This window comes from Leptosomus discolor, chromosome 4, assembly GCF_034619465.1.
Source record: "Leptosomus discolor isolate bLepDis1 chromosome 4, bLepDis1.hap2, whole genome shotgun sequence".
Lineage (NCBI taxonomy): Eukaryota > Metazoa > Chordata > Aves > Leptosomiformes > Leptosomidae > Leptosomus > Leptosomus discolor.
In genome coordinates, this window is record NC_141394.1 from 15,258,367 (window position 1) to 15,275,313 (window position 16,947).

Genomic DNA, 16,947 nt, shown 5'->3' on the forward strand with positions numbered 1-16,947 from the left:
GTTACCTAACATGAAAAGAGCAAGTGAAAGAGCAATACACAGTATCTGTACTCTTCTTCATGAAAGGTACTTGTGCATTTCATTGTGTTTAGCCTTAGCTTTGAAAAAACTTAGAGTGCATATCTGAGCTCTGAATAGGAGTATGTATTAAAGTTTGCAGACTTTTTTGTAAGTTGGGTCTACTTATAGAGTGTTTAAAAAAAATATTAAAAAAATTTGTTATCTCCAGAATTGAATATCTAGGAGATAAGCTACATAGCTGCTTAGCCTGCGAAGCAGGTGCTGCCAAGTGCAATATGTGTACATACACACACAGAGAATTTTTTTTTTTTACATTCTTTATTCAAACTGCAATTGAGTTAGTGTGCATCAGTGACACTTATTTTTTAATCATAATTGTTGGATGTTTCACCTGGGTTTATTGTCTGAAACTTCATCAGTAAGCGGTAGCAGTTGGTTAGGCTTAGAAAGCTTTGTTGCCAGCAACTCCATTGAGAAACACATCAGTTCTCCTATTCTTCTATATAAACGGACCAAGCTGCCATCTGATTAGGGTGCTACCTGGGTACACATGCCGTTGTGTTGTGGCTGGCTTGCTTATTAGAGTAATTAAAAACAAATTTTCTTTTCTGGTGTTACTTAGTGTTTGAGGTGCCACTTTTGGTGTTGGTTCATCTGCTACACCTGTTGAATCATCAGCACATTTACTGTAATTACGTGAATGTAGTTTTGTGCTTTTGTGTGGATTTTCTCTTTTTAAGTACAGAATAGTGAACAACAGGATCTGTTCTCAAGTCTTCAACTATGGTGTGGTTTTGTGGCTTCAAGAAACAACAGTTGGGAATATGAAACTACACATACAGCTGCAGTGTTAGCCACTGAGCTCACAGTGCTCAAAAGCTTCTGTTTAAATTCTTGTCTTTATAAATTAACTTTTCAAATGACTCATAGTTAAGCTTTCCCAGGAATGCATGTGGAGACTAAATCTTAATTTTTTTTGGAATATGGTTAGGCTGTGTGTTCTCTGGGGAAGCAAAGCAAATAAAAGTGTTGGTGGAAAGTATCAAGAAGTATCTTAGAAAAGGGTGATTCTTTCTATCACTTTGGCTTCTGAAATTATTTTCTAGGGGAGTCAAGAAACAGTTCATTTGAGGACCAAAAGCAGCTGGCTTTATTGGTTATGGAGACCTTGACTGTACTACTACAAGGATCAAACACAAATGCAGGTAAGTAGAGACACCGCTGTCAAAATACTTATAAAAAATAACTCAAACAGTCACGCCTGAAAGCAGTCGTGAACTTCTGTCTTCAGGCAAGTGATCAGACATACTGGAATATACTTTTTCCCTTGCCAGGTTTTTCCAGAAAAAAGAATAGGCAGCGTAAACTAGAGTGCATAAAATAAAGGAGTGTTTCTTAAATAAAGAATGTTTCGTAAAATAAAAATACTCTTTCTTTTTAACTTGAGTTTCTTTGCTATTGTTTACCTGAAGGCAACCACCACACCCCATCACTCTCCAACAATACTATGATAATTTGTTGTAGGGCTTGTAACACAGGTTGTATGTCGAAAAATTTAAGCATGTAGTTAGACATGTAGTTTGCTGTTAACAGTGTCATGTCTACTTAAATAGGATTAATAATGCTTGCATCTTTAGTGAAAGGTGGCTTTTTATTTTCGAAGGCATATTCCCAGTCAGTGTGTATAAATAGGGCTCTGTTATGACTGTCCTTTTCTAAATGGGGCAGGTTTATATTATGCTTCATTAGCCAAGACTTGGTGACATCAAAATAGACAGTATAAGTATTTCATATTAGTAAACTCTGTCTCTTGGAGCTTGAAATAAGAGTGAGAGAGGTGGATAACTGTTTTTAAACCTTTTTTGTCTGTTCTGTTAGACAAAGAAGAAAATGAGGCAGGGGAGGGAAGACATAGACACCACCTTGAGGAACCAGGAAGTTTCTGGCCTTGGAGGCCATGAAACATCCTTATTTCAGCAGGTTTTTTTCCTTTTTCTCAATTCTGACTGGCATTTTTGCACTTTCTGGATTAGTTTTTGTTTTCATTTAAGTAGGAGATACTGCAATTGTGACAAATGCTTAAGAACGAAATCCTGAAAATTGTCCAGCTTTGTTGACAGCTCGCTGTTTAAACATGAGTTCCTGATCTAAAGATGTAAAGCTTGTAACTTGTTTCTTTTCTGCTTTTTCCTGGGCATCTTTTTAATTTAAATTTCAGCCCAGTGTTGGAGTAACCTCCTGTGTTGTCTATACCATTTCACTGTTGTGCTTGTTTTCAAGTTCTGTTGCATCTCAGCTTGTGGTTTCAAACCCCTTTCAAAGATAGCTTTTGAATTCTGCCCACTGAGTGTTTACAACATCTGCCAGCTTGGCTATGTCCACATGCTTGAGAACGAAGTTCTTCATTAGGAAAGGCATTATTCATGGCAGTCAAGAGAAACCCCAGTTGCATGCCCTTAGTCAACACAGAAAGGCACTGCAGCAAAGCAGAGGTTGCTCCAAGCTGATGTTTTCAATTAGTTGTACATTCAGTTTGTCATGATTGTGTTTTGACCATTTTGTCATATTGCTTATGAGAAAGCTGTGGATGACACTGCCAGAAGCTTTGCTGAAATTGGGATGTGTCTCCTTTGCCACTTCCCTTTTGTCCGCCAAACTACCTCTCCTGTCAGTGGAAAGGAAAAAACTATGATCTTTGATTTACTAGATGAGTCTGTTCAACGATGAACGAAGAAGTGAAGAATTAGGCTGAAATAAGGAAGTTTTAGAGAGGAATTGGTATAGATTACAGATTTATTGCATTAATCAATTACACACTTGTACATTTATCACTCAGCTTTGGTTTTGCCATGTAAGAAAAGGCAGAATTAGAAATGAGTCAGAAAGGAGTGGCACAAGGCTATGCGTGGGATCTTCCACATAAGGAGAAACTGAGGGCAAAAAAACCAAACCCCAAACCAAAAAATCTCAGGATTGTTTGATTTCTAAGGATGAATGAGAGGAGGTGGTGTTAAGTGTGATGATAACATCTCTGAAGGACTGGAACTGCCTCATATTTTAGAAGTGGCAGGTCTTGGTTCACAGGACTGGAGTGTATGTACCTGTGTGGTGTCAGGGTCTGTGGTACTTGAGCCTTGCTCCTGTGAGGTATGAATTATGATGTGACCATGGTACCGTCTACCTGACTCGTGTCAAGTCCTTGGCTCTGTTAAATGGTGTTCCTGACCTCACCTAGAAAGCTTGAAGCAGCCATCAGTACCTTATTGCTACTTCTTGGTACGGAGTTAATCTCTGAGTATCTACCAGAGAAACAACAGAGGATAGCGTAAAACACATCAGCACTGTGGGATAACACCACAGATATTGTTTCTGAGGACTCCTGGAGAGTTCAAGGGCCTCATTTCATCAGTAGCTCTTCAAGTTCAGGAGTATGACAGAGCTTTACAGGAGGAGTTAAGAAACCATTTCTCAAAGAAGTTATGGTTGCTGTCTGTGCAGCGTGACTGGGATGTGAGCCCTGTTGGCACTGTATCCAGAGGTTTTGGGTCATCATGGAGAGGCATAAATAGGCATTACGCAGCCTTGCGGTGCTTCAGACCACACTCAAAGCTGTTTTTTGATCCTAAAACAGTATCTCTGATAAGTTTTCCTGAATATTGCATAACTGATAACCGAATTTCAAAGAAATTTGGGTGTCCAGACCCAGACAGTTTCACTGGATAGTAGTGAATCTAGACTGAGTGGGAGAAGTATAAAATGTTACCTCAGTCTCTCTGAAAACAAGAGACCTGACCACTGAAGAGATGCACTTTGCCTGTAAAGGGATGCAACCAACTTAACTGTCTCAGAGTCTGAGGCCTCTCCTTTTGCCTGGTCCAAGTCCATATCTCATCTGAAGAATGTCAGAGAAAGCAGGATATGGATAGTGGGACTAAGGTGATATATAATAAACATTTTCCTGACTAGCTCACTGAACTTGGTCATTTAAACTGTTCTTTTAGTTTACAGTTACAAGGAAAATGATCCCTTTTGATGCAGTAATGCAGCATTGATGCATTTCCTTACTCTTGTTTTAATCTTCAGTAATTAATGTACTCTAGGTGCTTGCACTGTACTAAACACACATTGTAGGTGCCATATATATTACAGCTTGGTTTTTATGATGCTTTCAGAATTAATTTTCATTTAATTTTTAATTATATTGTACATGTTCTTCTAGGTATCCAGTAAGCTTGAGAACCAGTATTCGACTTAAGCTTTATCTCTACAGAGATAGGTCATGCCACAAGAAAACTTCTGCAGAGTCTTACAAATCTTGTGGATAGACCAAATCACTTCTCAACCAGTGCTCCTAGTTTGTTGACCTTGTCCGGAAGCAGCCTACTTATATTTTTGGCAATGAACTAAATGTAATATAAATGCTGTCCTTAACCAAAACAGCATATAGTCTTTGCTAAAGATGGAGGGTTTGCTATATTTTTTTCTGTTGTTTCATCCTGTGACTCTTTGAGCTCTAACATGAAAAGAATAACTGCTGTTGGGTAGTAGAATTATTGAGGAAATTCTTAGAACCGACATGTGTTGTTGTACTCAACATCTTTAGTGAAAAATATTGTCAGAAGAATATTGTTCAAGTTCTATTTTCATTTGTGGTAGGAGAGGAAAAATAGTAGCAAGTCATTAAACATCCCTAGGGCTAAAACCCTGCGATTCAATCTGTAGAAATGAAAATAAACACCTTTCACGTTTTGTTGTTGTCATTATTTGTAACTGATTGATTGTATTTTTCATGCTCCTTATGCATGTATCCCCCACCCCCCTTTTCTGAGTAGGTATTTTCAGGGAGTTTGGCGGTGCGAGATGTGTGCACAACATAGTAAAGTATCCCCAGTGCCGACAGCATGCTCTGATGATCATCCAGCAGTTGGTGTTATCACCTAGTGGAGAAGATGATATGGGCACTTTGTTGGGACTGATGCACTCAGCTCCACCTACGGAACTGCAGCTGAAAACAGACATCTTAAGGGTAAATGAAGTACTGCTCAAGACTCTTGCTCCTAAGCCACTGTTTTAAAAAAGAAAACACCAAGAAGGGAATTGGGTTGGGTTGGATGGATGGTATTTAGCTACTGAATGTAGGTTGTCTCTGGTGATAAAATGTGTACATTTGATGTATGTTTTTTACTTTCTTCTGTCTGCCCTTGGTAGGTTTCAGAATCAGAGATGAAAGCTAGTGAGTTGAGTATGTGTTTTTAGCGTCATCACTTGTAGTCAGCCTCAGTGAACAGGAAATGAGGTCATCTTCCCTGGTGGAGTATTATTCATTTAAAATTACTGAGAATACATGGGAGGAAAAAAGCAAGCATGTAACACATAAGTTTATTTTCAGTGCTGGCTTATGTTTTCCTGTGACAGACTTACTTTATTTTACCAATTTATTAGTTATAAATGCTGACTTAGGTAATATAAATGTAAATTGCGGTGACTGTAGTAGAAGATAAAGCCAAAGAACTTGCTTTCTTAAGCAAAATAGTGGAAAGGTAGGGAAGTAAGGCTGCGAGTGGAGGAGGAAGAGAGAAGACTCTCGTTTGCTTTCTATTGTGTTACGTTTTTTGGCTGCCAATCTATACCCACAATTTTTCAGAATAGCTAATATTATATTTGGAAATTGGCATGATCCTGTTATTTTAGGGCAGAAAAGCTGAGGCAAGTAGTAATAGGTAAATGAATCTTACCGGAGAGAACTCTGAGACATCTAGGTTCATCTCTGTTAAAAGGAGCTGTAATATCTCTCTGGCAGATAAGAAGCTTCATATTATTCCAAAAGACAGAAAGGAAAGCTAGTGATGAAATGGTTCATTTGACATGTTTTGTCTATCATGGTCTTCAGTCATTTTTGAGCATGTCTTGTTCACAATACTTAAGGGGAAATGATATTGCAGTTCCCCAATGGATTTAACATCCAAATTCGGGGTTTCTGTCCCTCCTCTGACGTGTTGTGTTTGTCTTCCATCAGTGCTGTTTTCAGAAGTTTTGGTTATGGAGCTGACAGCCCAGAATGGTGCAGTGATGTGTCTCTTACTGTTTATTCAGGTTTGTCAGGAAATAAGATACTGCCTTCAGAGGAATGACAGTCTAACTATTTCACTACCCATCTTCTGAGTGCTTTAAAAAAAAAAAAAAAAAAAGCATGATTCTGAAGAAGTAAGCTCTTGGTCATGACAAATTCCACCTGTCCCCTAGCCTGTTTTTCTATATCAATAACATTTTTCTGTTGTTTGTGATGTTTTGTGTAGAGAGACTTTTTCTTCTATATTACATTTTCTCACATGAGTCAAACTTCCTGTGACAGCTGTTGTTTGGTTTTGGTTGGGTGGATGGGCTTCCCCACCACCTGATTTCATGCATAAATGAGTATTGTTCTCTAGTACCTAGATTCATTTAGTTTCCTCTGTTTATACTATGGCTTTATATTTGTTCAGCAAGTAAGGTTTTAGCCATTTCTGTTTCTCTCTGTCAGGCTTATTTCTGAACAGCAACTCTTAAAATGAAGTTTCACTCGGTTAAGGCATTTATGGGTTTCATTATAGAGGAAGGCTAAAACTAAGTGGGCTTTTGGGGCTAATTCTTTGCTCACTGTTGTTATCCTTGAGTGCTGTTGTGGCTCTATAACTGCTGTATGCTTACACATTGTAGATTTCTGGGAGACCTGTCTTAGTGTGCTCCAAGGTTTAATTCTCATTGATACAGGCAGTCATTTGTCCACTCTTGTTTAAAATGGTGGAGTATGATGACAGAGTAGATTCCTTTCCAATAGCTATATTCTCTGCCTTATCACTAAGGGAATTACCTAGGGATTTTGGTTTTCATTCTAGGCTTGATCAAGTCTTTCTGTTGGCAGGTTTATTTATCTCCTTAATTTGTTATTTCTAAACTAGGGGCAATGCTTTACTTCTTTCCCACCCTTTTTATTTTGTAAGCTCTTGAGGATGAGGACTCCTGCAGCACGAAGTTGGTCTTTGGAGACTTCAGGCATTACCAAATTCTGAAAAATGACATGAGGATTTTGCTAGCATATCAAACACAGATGTTCTTACCTCTTTTCAAGCTGTTTGTAATGCCGCTGATATTTTTAATTCATTTTGATTATTTGTTTTGTCCATAGGCCCTACTCTCAGTGCTGAGAGAAAGTCACCGCACAAGAACTGTTTTCAGAAAAGTTGGTGGATTTGTGTATGTCACATCTTTACTCGTTGCTATGGAAAGATCTTTGTGCTCACCACCTAAGAATGGCTGGGAGAAAGTAAATCAGAATCAAGTGTTTGAACTGCTTCTCACTGTGTTCTGCACATTGACTGCAGCAATGCGCTACGAGCCAGCCAACTCTCATTTCTTCAAAACAGAAATCCAGTATGAAAAACTGGCAGATGCTGTTCGATTACTTGGCTGCTTCTCAGACTTGAGAAAAATAAGTCCGTTGAATGTCTTCCCTTCAAATACACAACTATTTCAAAGACTTTTGGAAGATGACCTAATATCCCTGGATTCTGTGTCGCCTACACTAAGACACTGCAGCAAACTTTTTATTTACCTCTACAAGGTGGCAACAGATTCTTTTGACAGGTATGAACTTTGACTTTTTTTCTTAATTTCCTCTTCCCACTCTACCTGTCCCCCCTGTTCTGGTGTTCCCAAAATAGTTTTCTTCAAATATGTTCATTGCAAGCTTTTGTATCTCCATTTAAATCTATTTCTTTGTTCCTTCACTCCAGTGAATGGAATATAAGGTGTCAAAGTCTAACCAAATACTGACTTAGCTTGTTGGTGTTCTCCAGGGCTTGCAGCATTCTCTCCGATGTTCAATGTTTTTGTCATGGCATCAATTAAGATAGAGATATCAGTTTATGGTTATATTTGATGTGTTGAAGCAACCTGTTGGTTGCTAGGCACACTGTCTGGTTGCTTTATCATACAGAACTGCTAGATTTTCATGCTTTTATTAAGTCAAATGAAAAATTGGTTGTTAAACATGTTTCCCTTGATATGGGACTTCAGATAATACCATGACGAGTTTAGAATATAGAATCAGTTAGATTGGAAAAGACTCTTTAACATCATTGAGTCCAGCTGTGAACCTGACACTGCCAAGTCCACCACTAAACCGTGTCCCCAAGTGCCAGGTCTACACATCTTTTAAATACCCCCAGGGATGGTGACTCAACCACTTCTCTGGGCAGACTGTTCCGATGCTTGACAACCCTTTCAGGGAAGAAATTCTTCTTCATGTCCAATCTAAACCTCCCCTGGTGCAACTTGAGGCTGTTTTCTCTCATCCTATCACTTGTTACTTGGGAAAAGAGACCAACACCCACCTCACTACAACCTCCTTTCAGGTAGTTGTAGAGAGTGATAAGGTCTCCCCTCAGCCTCCTTTTCTCCAGCCTAAGCATATCTAGACTAGGCATCTTGTTTTAGATGGATTGGCATGTTCTTTAAAGTTCTAGCTAGTCTGTAAACTATTGTTTTTTAAATTTAACTGGAAGACACTCTCAGAGTTAAATAACTAGAATTTAAATTATACTTGAGATTTTAAATGAACAGTAGAAGTTGATTCAAAATGACAACAAAACTTAGTGAAGTATCTGTTGAAGATTGGCTACCTTAAGTAGTCCTCGCCTGTAATTTGAGGTTCAAAAAAGTAAAATACAGACCTAAGCTTTGTATCTGGGACCTTGGAGCTTCTGTACCCCAGCTATTTAATGCATGTGACCCTGTTTTAATAAGATGGGCCACTAGTTAGTCAAACAAAGTGTGGCTGTGTATGTTGAGATAATACTACTAGAGCTGCCAGTTGGTCAGGTTTTCTTAAACTAGATGACTGGTAAAGTACAAACTTCATGGTTTTGTTAATGAACATTTTGCCTCCAAAGCAGCAAATATTAATCCTTTTCTCTGTTTTTTTTTTTTTCTTTTTTTAAAAAAAAACCACCACCAACCCCCCCCCCCCCAAAAAAAAAACAAAACCCCAAAAACTAAAAGCCAAGTACAGAAATCAATTTACTTGATCTTATTTTAAAGTAATATTAAGCATTCAGATAAGGGGAGGAAACTGTGTATTAAGAGTGTGTTGCACATACTGTAGAAGTTATAACACTGGCTAACAGTGGAGTATGAGGAATCAATGGGGTAAGTAAATCCCATGGTGGTGTTGCATAAGCTCCCTCATTAACTTCCTTTTTTTTTTTTTTTTACAGTCATCTTCAATGACTGCATACTTCCTTCTTTCTTAAATTTTCTGATCATCATTCTTTGTAAAGTTGATTTTATTTCTTACCAATGTGGTTATACTTAATTACTGATACTTTACTTTCTTCTCTCAATTTCTGCTGTTTAACATGGAAAGATGTTCTGTTTTGCTAATGTGGTCGTATCGATAAACCTCTGCAGAGTAATGAAGAAGCACTGCAGAGTCGTGCCATAAAATAAGTACATGCTTTGCATGTCTGTGTGTTTGCCTGATGCGTGTTGTTCAGTAGCGTCCTTTGTCATCCTTGTTGTTTCTGCAGATTGGGTCCTGGTAACGATTTTATTGGCGCTTTTGTAGAACTAACAAGCTTATGGTCTCTGGTTTCTTTTCTAACCTCTCTGTCCTACCCCTGTCTGTTTTGTCTGTAGTCGTGCAGAACAGATCCCTCCTTGCCTGACAAATGAGACTTCTCTCCCCTCTCCCTGGGGTACGCCAGCTTTGTCCAGGAAAAGGTACCGACCCTTCAAAGAGAAGCTGATCTTGCTTCTGATTTCTTTCTCACTGTTGTGTTTCTTAGTTTTGGGGGTGTGTGTGTGTGTTCTCTCAAGTTGTATTTTTTCCTGAGGTGTGCATTTCACTTGTGTGTTTACTGGATAGAATGAATGTAAAGGTATGTTTCATAGTGAATCCTAGGTCATGATGCTAATGGGTGAGATTAGAGAGATCTCCAGACTCCTGAGGCACTTAACTTTAAGTTCATGATTCAAAACCAAATAAGGTCTAGTATAAGAAATTATCTAAAGGAGGTATAAATAACATTTTCAGGAGCAGTTCAAAGAAGTCCAGACTATTCTAGTAGATTAATTGCTACAGCAGGATTTCTTTTTCCTTGACTAATTTTTCAGTACAAGGTACTTGCAGTAGGAAGGTGGATGGCTTGTTAAGGTGCTCATTTGTTAGTAATTGCACAGAATAAAAAATAAAGAACTTGTCAGTACTTGACTACCAAATGATGTAGAGGCATGCTAAATTAAAAGGTTTGGAAAGAAAGCGCAGTGGCACAATTTAGATATCCTAGCACTCACTTCCCCCCCCAAGCTACTAGTGTCTGGTAGATTATTTTTTCTTTTGGGGAAAAAAAAAAAGTTTACTGATTCAACAACAATGTCATTTACAGGCCTGTGTGAATAATGGGAAGGAGATTTTTCCTGGAGCCCCTAGGAAAAGGGGCAGCCATTCATTATCCGAGACGCAGATTAGGCAGAGATTTGCTTTTGAAGGCTAAAAAGACATTTGAAAGATGGTGGGTTATCTGAGGTGCAGGTGCCATGTATGGAAAAAGTGTTCATTCTTGCTTGGTATAAGCCTTAAAATACGGCATCAAGTTTCATGTTTGGAATGTGAAATATTTTGCAAAAGGAAGAAACCAAAGCTGCTTTTGGAAACTGCTTTGAAAGGAAATGTTTGTACTTGAGGAGGTTAGTAAAGAGAAGTCTTTTCCTGGCTTGCTGAGTGACGTCACCCAGGTCATACCTGGGTATTCTGCAGGGACTGGCTTGGACAAGGCTGCTTTCCCAACAATCCAGAACCACTTAGACTGTTGTTTCCTTTCTTTTCTAACAGTGAGGCATTTAGGAACAAAGGTAGCAGCTGCAGTTCACAGAGAAAAACCTTAGCTGCCAAACTCCTTTCCCTCACATTTGCTTTGAAGAGACTTGAAAGAAAACAGTATTTCCTTTGGAGGCTTTTTATAGCTTCAGCCCTGGTATTAACCCTCTAGCGTTATGGATTGCCCTTTCCTTTACTACATGTTGCGGTTCCCCCAGGTGTAACTGGCATGGCTGCTGAGATGCACCGAATTATCAAGCACACAGGTGTGCGAAGGCTTGCAGCAGAACACATGCAGTGCCTGCCAAACAGGACCTGATTCCAGAGTGTAATGAATAAAAGAGTGCTAGATGGGTAGTTGACACAGCCTGGTGATTAAAATATAAATATATGTATGTATGAATAGATATGTTAGGCTTCCTTTGTTTGGTTTTTTGTAGTACTGAAAATGCAAGCAGTTATTTGAAAACCATGTGGTATAAGGCGAGGTAAAGGTTGAATAGTTTAAAAAGTGTCCCTCTGGGGTGCTTTGGGCAATTCAGGGAAGCACCAGTATAGTAACGTGGGCACTTGCTGATGTGGATCTTCACAAACAAAAATGCCTTTGGGTGGTAACAAGTTGTGTAAGACTCAAAGCAAAAGTGGACAGAAAGAATGTTCATGCTGGCCTGGGTGACTTTTCAGATCCTTTCTGTAAAAGCATGTTTTCAAGTGGAAAAAAAAAAAGACAGGGCTAGGCTTTTCAAAAAGTCTGTTTGAGCAGCTGTCTGCTTTCTCACGGTTTTTCAGTGTCGTGTTTGTCATTCCTAGTGAATTCAGTGCCAGTAGCTAGGATCTTCCTACTTTCAAATAAGCAACTCGGGTTTTGCAGCCCAATATTATTTGATTTTCTTTTTTTCCTCTTTTAAATGTCAGATACAGTCAGATTCCGTTGAAGTTGACTCTTCTGAGAGAAGTGTTTGCTCTTCTCTTATTGTTTTCTGTCTCTTTTACTTTGCTTCCCCAGGATCTCCCTTGTTGCTGTGGCCTGGTTTTCTGCCTTTTGACTCGTAAGACAGGTGCCTGAGGGAAAGCCCTGTGTTGTTTGGCTGAAAGAGCAAGCAGACACTGTGGACGCAAATAATTGTTATAAACAAAAATAGTACAGTTCTGGTTTTGATGCAGACAGTCTAAAATGGTTCTGGGTATATACATATGCTAATATTCTCTCTCAGACATGTCTGCCACTTCTCAAAGCTGTATTTCCCTGAGGAGTGGTGCCCTCCAAGAGTTATCCTTTATGTAGAGAGTAGGTAGGACTCCTTTTGCATGTGCATTGGAATGGCAGTACATAGCTGTCCTCCCTGTTACCTGGAATGCATTGTTCTTCCACCTCTCCTGTACAGTTCGAATCGAGAGCTACAGCTTTGCCAGTTCTTTGATTGCTGTAAATTTTGGCAGAAAAAACTTGTCTTGACAGGATGTTCCCATAATTTTTTTTTTCTTTGAGAGGATGCTTTGGGCCTGACAGGGTGAAGTGGAGGATAGAATGACTTTAAAATACTTTTAGCCATTGTTTTTACAAAGTTTGGATGGCGATCAGTCTTGGGGAATGATATGCAGAGGGTTTACCCACAGTAAATCTTACTTCTTTCCAGATGAAAATGGTATTATATTTCTCATCAAGAGTCGTACTTAATTATGTAATTTAAGTTTGAATTTTTCATCAGTTTTATTTTATGTTAAATTAGACAAATCTCTGTGTCATCTTTGATAGACTGCCTTTTTCCATTGTCCACTTCTTCCTTTCTTCTCCCTTAAAAGGATCGTATAAAGAATGTATAAGCATGGCTAAATTAATTTATTGCAAGTTCTGCACTGACCCATAGACCTGTAACATTTGATGAATACTTTGGCAGGATTTTGTAGCATCTATTCTCTTTTGCCTGCCTGGAGAAATCTTTTTGAACTGGTTTTTTTTTTTCTTCATTGTTTTGATACAAGTACATCATATATGGAAAAACTAAATACGGATGGTATTTTGAAGTTATGTGAAAAACTTTCAATAATATATACTTGAAGGACATAGCTTTCACTTAGATTGCTAACAGAAAATCAAATTGCCAAGTCTTCACTGGCATACCCTTTTCAGATTGTGGTATGTGATGTTAAAGTCCAGGCCATTTGAAGGCCAGGATCACGTGCTTGTTCGTGAATCATGCTGAGCAGTGGCTTCCGTTTTTATTAGGCTCTCCCTGTACTACCATGTTATAATGTTAGAGTTTACCTAATTAGGTGAATGTGATAGTGCAGATCAGGATGCTTAGAAGTAAAATTTGTTCTTAAAAGTAGATGGATGGGGAGTAGAATTTCAATAGACTGAAGAGGATTCTTAAATACAAATGGATATTTAGTTTTTAAACTGTATCCTGTAAAACTTGCATTGAGATGTGCAAGGTGACATTGGAAAGAGATAGCGGTTTTCTTCTTCAGATAAAGAGCAGTGCTGTTAGGATACGTGAGAAGCAATTGCCTGTGTTTCAATCTCTGCATTAAGACAGAGATAAGGTTTGAAATAACATCTCTCTGTGATAGTATTACCGATTGTTCTGCTGTTTCTAATTCCATTTAATTTTAAAAGATACAACAAAGCTTTCCTCTACCTGGCAGATGTTTCAATCGGTAAGTCTGCTAGAGAAGTTTAGGGAATTGGTGGTTAGAGAATTTGTAAAAACACTAGAAAAATTGATTCGGGCAAATTTTTTTTTCTTAGTGTTTGGCTACAGTAGAATTGCCGTACTATTTCATGTTTGCTATAAGTATTAGCTGAATACTTACCAGTATTCATCACCACCGGTAATTTAAATCTTTCTTCAAAAATTCTCTTATATAGTTTGTTTTCTTTCTTCTTGCAAATAAGCATATATGATAGATATGGTGAGAATATGAGTGGTTTTGATTGGGGTTTTTGTTGGTTTTGTGCTGAGCATGAGCTTTTCGAGATAGCTTTTGCTTCTAAAGTACCATCTTGAAAACATACGTTCAGTAAGCTGCTCATGCTGTTTGTGTGTTGAATCTTGTGCTTAAAGAAGAATGATATCAAGCTGATACCTCCAAGAGTTTCAATGAGAAACGCGCAGGCAGCTCTCGGCACAAGTGTTTGCTTCTAAGTCAGTAGAAGCCTGTTTTCCCTGCATGAGACTAAATCAGCTTAATGTAAAATTAAATTGCTGTAGCAGTCATGGCAGGACTGAGAGCGTACAGACTGCTGGCATGAGTATACACCAAGACCAACTTTCTGTTCCTGTAGGCTAGTTAGAGATTGCTGAGAGTTTCGTGATAGCACATTTTATAATCAGTTTTTAATGAAAAGCAAGTGGGGAGAAATGTATTCAAAGCCAAATTCCTCCCCCAGCAGTGGTAGCTTGGGTGCTGCTGTCGTTGTGTGCTGCCACTGCAACTAGAAAGAAAAGGAGGAGGCAATAAAGGCAAGCTTTAAGTTCCTCAAACTGCATAGCACCTGGGGAAAAGACTTCTGAGTTCAAGCATAGTTGAGAAATTGAAAACAGTCCAGGTTGTCTTTGGGGAAACATGTCCAACAGGTTTGAGAATGGGAAAGCACTTAATCTGTCTAACTGAGGGAAGAGAAAAGAGAGGAGAGTAATGTCTGTAGGCCAGTTCATCTTTACAGCTGTTTGAAAAATGCATAATAGATGGGTGTTGTAACCATGGGATGTTTTCTGTCCTGCAGGCACGCATATCATTCTGTTTCAACGCCTCCTGTTTGCCCTCAGAAAAACATAGCTGATGTGAAACTCCAAACAGGACCCACATCTGTACAAAGCTCTGATGCAGTCATTATCCACCCTGGTGCTATGCTTGCAATGCTGGATCTTCTGGCCTCTGTTGGATCAGCTACACACCCAGAGGTAGGGAAGAAAGATCTGCTGTCTTAAGCTTGGAGAGTGACTGGGAAAGGGGTGACTATGGGAAATAGGAAAACAGGTGATGTCCCCTCATTTTGTTCTGAGAAACTAACACATTTCACAGACTGAGTTGAATAACTGGTGACATAGAGTTCTGATAGAAGTTGTTTTATTTCATAGGCTTTGTTTTGTTTGTCTCTTTCAAACTCCTGGCAAAAATGTAAATTTAAAGAAATGTCTGAAGTGGCCATTAGATGAGTTTCCAAGCACTGTGATTAATTAATGTTTTCCCTGATGTATCGGGTGTAATGTGTAATACAAGGAAGACGCGGAATTTGACATTATAGCTCAGTGTATACATGCTGTTTGAAATAGCTGGAATGTGTTCTAGATACAAAATTCTACTCCATCCTTTGTACAATTTCCAACCCAGAACCTCTACTGAGGGTTTGTATACAAAGGATTTGTTGACATTTTTTGAAGTTGCTTAAGTACTTTTTGTTTGAGATGTCTTCCCTGAAGAGCACTATGTATTTTAAAAAAAAAAAGTTCCAAAAGCTTACAGGAATTACTCGACTTGATTCCTCTTTCTTGTCCTCTATTGGTGATGAGTGTGGCAACTTTCTGTCTTCAGGGCATTAATCTGACAGTTATGTTGCATATATCTTAAATTTTGTTGAGATGATGATGGGGAACAGAATGAAGCTCCCATAATCCAAGGGGAAGTAGTTAGCGACCTGCTACATTACTTAGACACACACAAGTCTATGGGGCCAGATGGGATCCACCCAAGGGTACTGAGGGAGCTGGTGGAAGTGCTCACCAAGCCGCTTTCCATCATTTATCTGCAGTCTTGCCTAACTGGGGAGGTCCCAGTTGACTGGAAGTTAGCAAATGTGGCACCTGTCTACAAGAAGGGCCAGAAAGAGGGTTCGGGGAACTGCAGGCTTGTCAGTCTGACCTCAGTGCTGGGGAATGTTGTGGAGGAGATCATCTTGAGTGCCAACAAGTGGCATGTACGGAACAACCAGGTGATCAGCTCCAGTCAGCATGGGTTTATGAAAGGCAGGTCCTGTTTGACTAAACCTAATCTCCTTCTATGACAAGGTGACCTGCTTAGTGGATGAGGGAAGGGCCATGGACGTGCCTAGACTTTAGCAAAGCCTTTGACACCATTTCCCACAGCATTCTGTTGAAGAAACTGGCTGCTCACGGCTTAGATGGGTGTACTTTTCACTGAGAAAAAAACTGGCTGGATGATCAGGCCCAAAAAGTGGTGATGAATGGGGTTCAATCCAGTTGGTGGCCGGTCACAAGTGGTGTTCCCCAGGGCTTGGTATTGGAGCCAGTTCTGCTTAATATCTGTCAATGATCTGGTCAAGGAGATCAAGTTCACACTCAGTAAGTTTGCAGATGACCCCAAGTTGGATGGGAGTGTTGATCTGCTTGAGGGTAGGAAAGCTCTTCAGTGGGATCTGGATAGGCTGGAATAATGGGCCGAGGCCAAGTGCCAGGTCCTGCACTGGCGAGTCAACCACCCCATGCAGCACTACAGGCTTGGGGATGAGTGGCTGGAAAGCTGCCCAGCAGAAAAGGACCTAGGGTTGCTGGTCGGCAGCCGGCTGAACATGAGCCAGCAGTGTGCCCAGGTGGCCAAGAAGGCCAACAGCATCCTGGCCTGTATCAGCAATAGTGTGGCCAGCAGGAGCAGGGAGGTGATCGTGCCCCTGTACTTGGCACTGGTGAGGCTGCACCTTGAGTGCTGTGTGCAGTTTTGGGCCCCTCACTGCAAGAACGACATTGAGGTGCTGGAGCGTGTCCAGAGAAGGGCAAGGAAGCTGGTGAGGGGTCTGGAGAACAGGTCTTGTGAGGAGCAGCTGAGGGAATTGGGGTTGTTTAGTCTGGAGAAGAGGAGGCTGAGGGGAGACCTTATTGCTCTCTACAACTACCTGAAAGGAGGTTGTAGTGAGGTGAGTGTCGGTCTCTTCTCCCAAGTAACAAGCAATAGGACGAAAGGAAACCGCCTCAAGTTGCACCAGGCGTGGTTTAGATTGGATATTAGGAAAAATTTCTTCCCTGAAAGGGTTGTCAAGCATTGGAACAGGCTGTCGGGGGAAGTGGTGGAGTCACCATCCCTGAAGATGTGTAGCTGTGGTGCTTGGGGGC

The 16,947-nt window shown here is 39.8% G+C and overlaps 1 protein-coding gene across 3 annotated transcripts in view; it reads left to right on the top strand.

The window, feature by feature from the left end:
* The window catches only part of WDFY3 (WD repeat and FYVE domain containing 3), a 125,519-nt gene that overhangs the window by 32,657 nt on the left and 75,915 nt on the right, over positions 1-16,947 (top strand). For 2 of the 3 annotated variants that reach the window (XM_086464758.1, XM_086464756.1), the window contains exons 9-13: positions 1,128-1,226; positions 4,854-5,047; positions 7,187-7,644; positions 9,697-9,780; positions 14,607-14,784. In XM_086464758.1, the coding sequence (XP_086320884.1) occupies positions 1,128-1,226; positions 4,854-5,047; positions 7,187-7,644; positions 9,697-9,780; positions 14,607-14,784 (1,013 nt within the window). The remainder of the gene's footprint in view (positions 1-1,127; positions 1,227-4,853; positions 5,048-7,186; positions 7,645-9,696; positions 9,781-14,606; positions 14,785-16,947) is intronic. The other variant, XM_086464757.1, reaches the window with a different exon arrangement.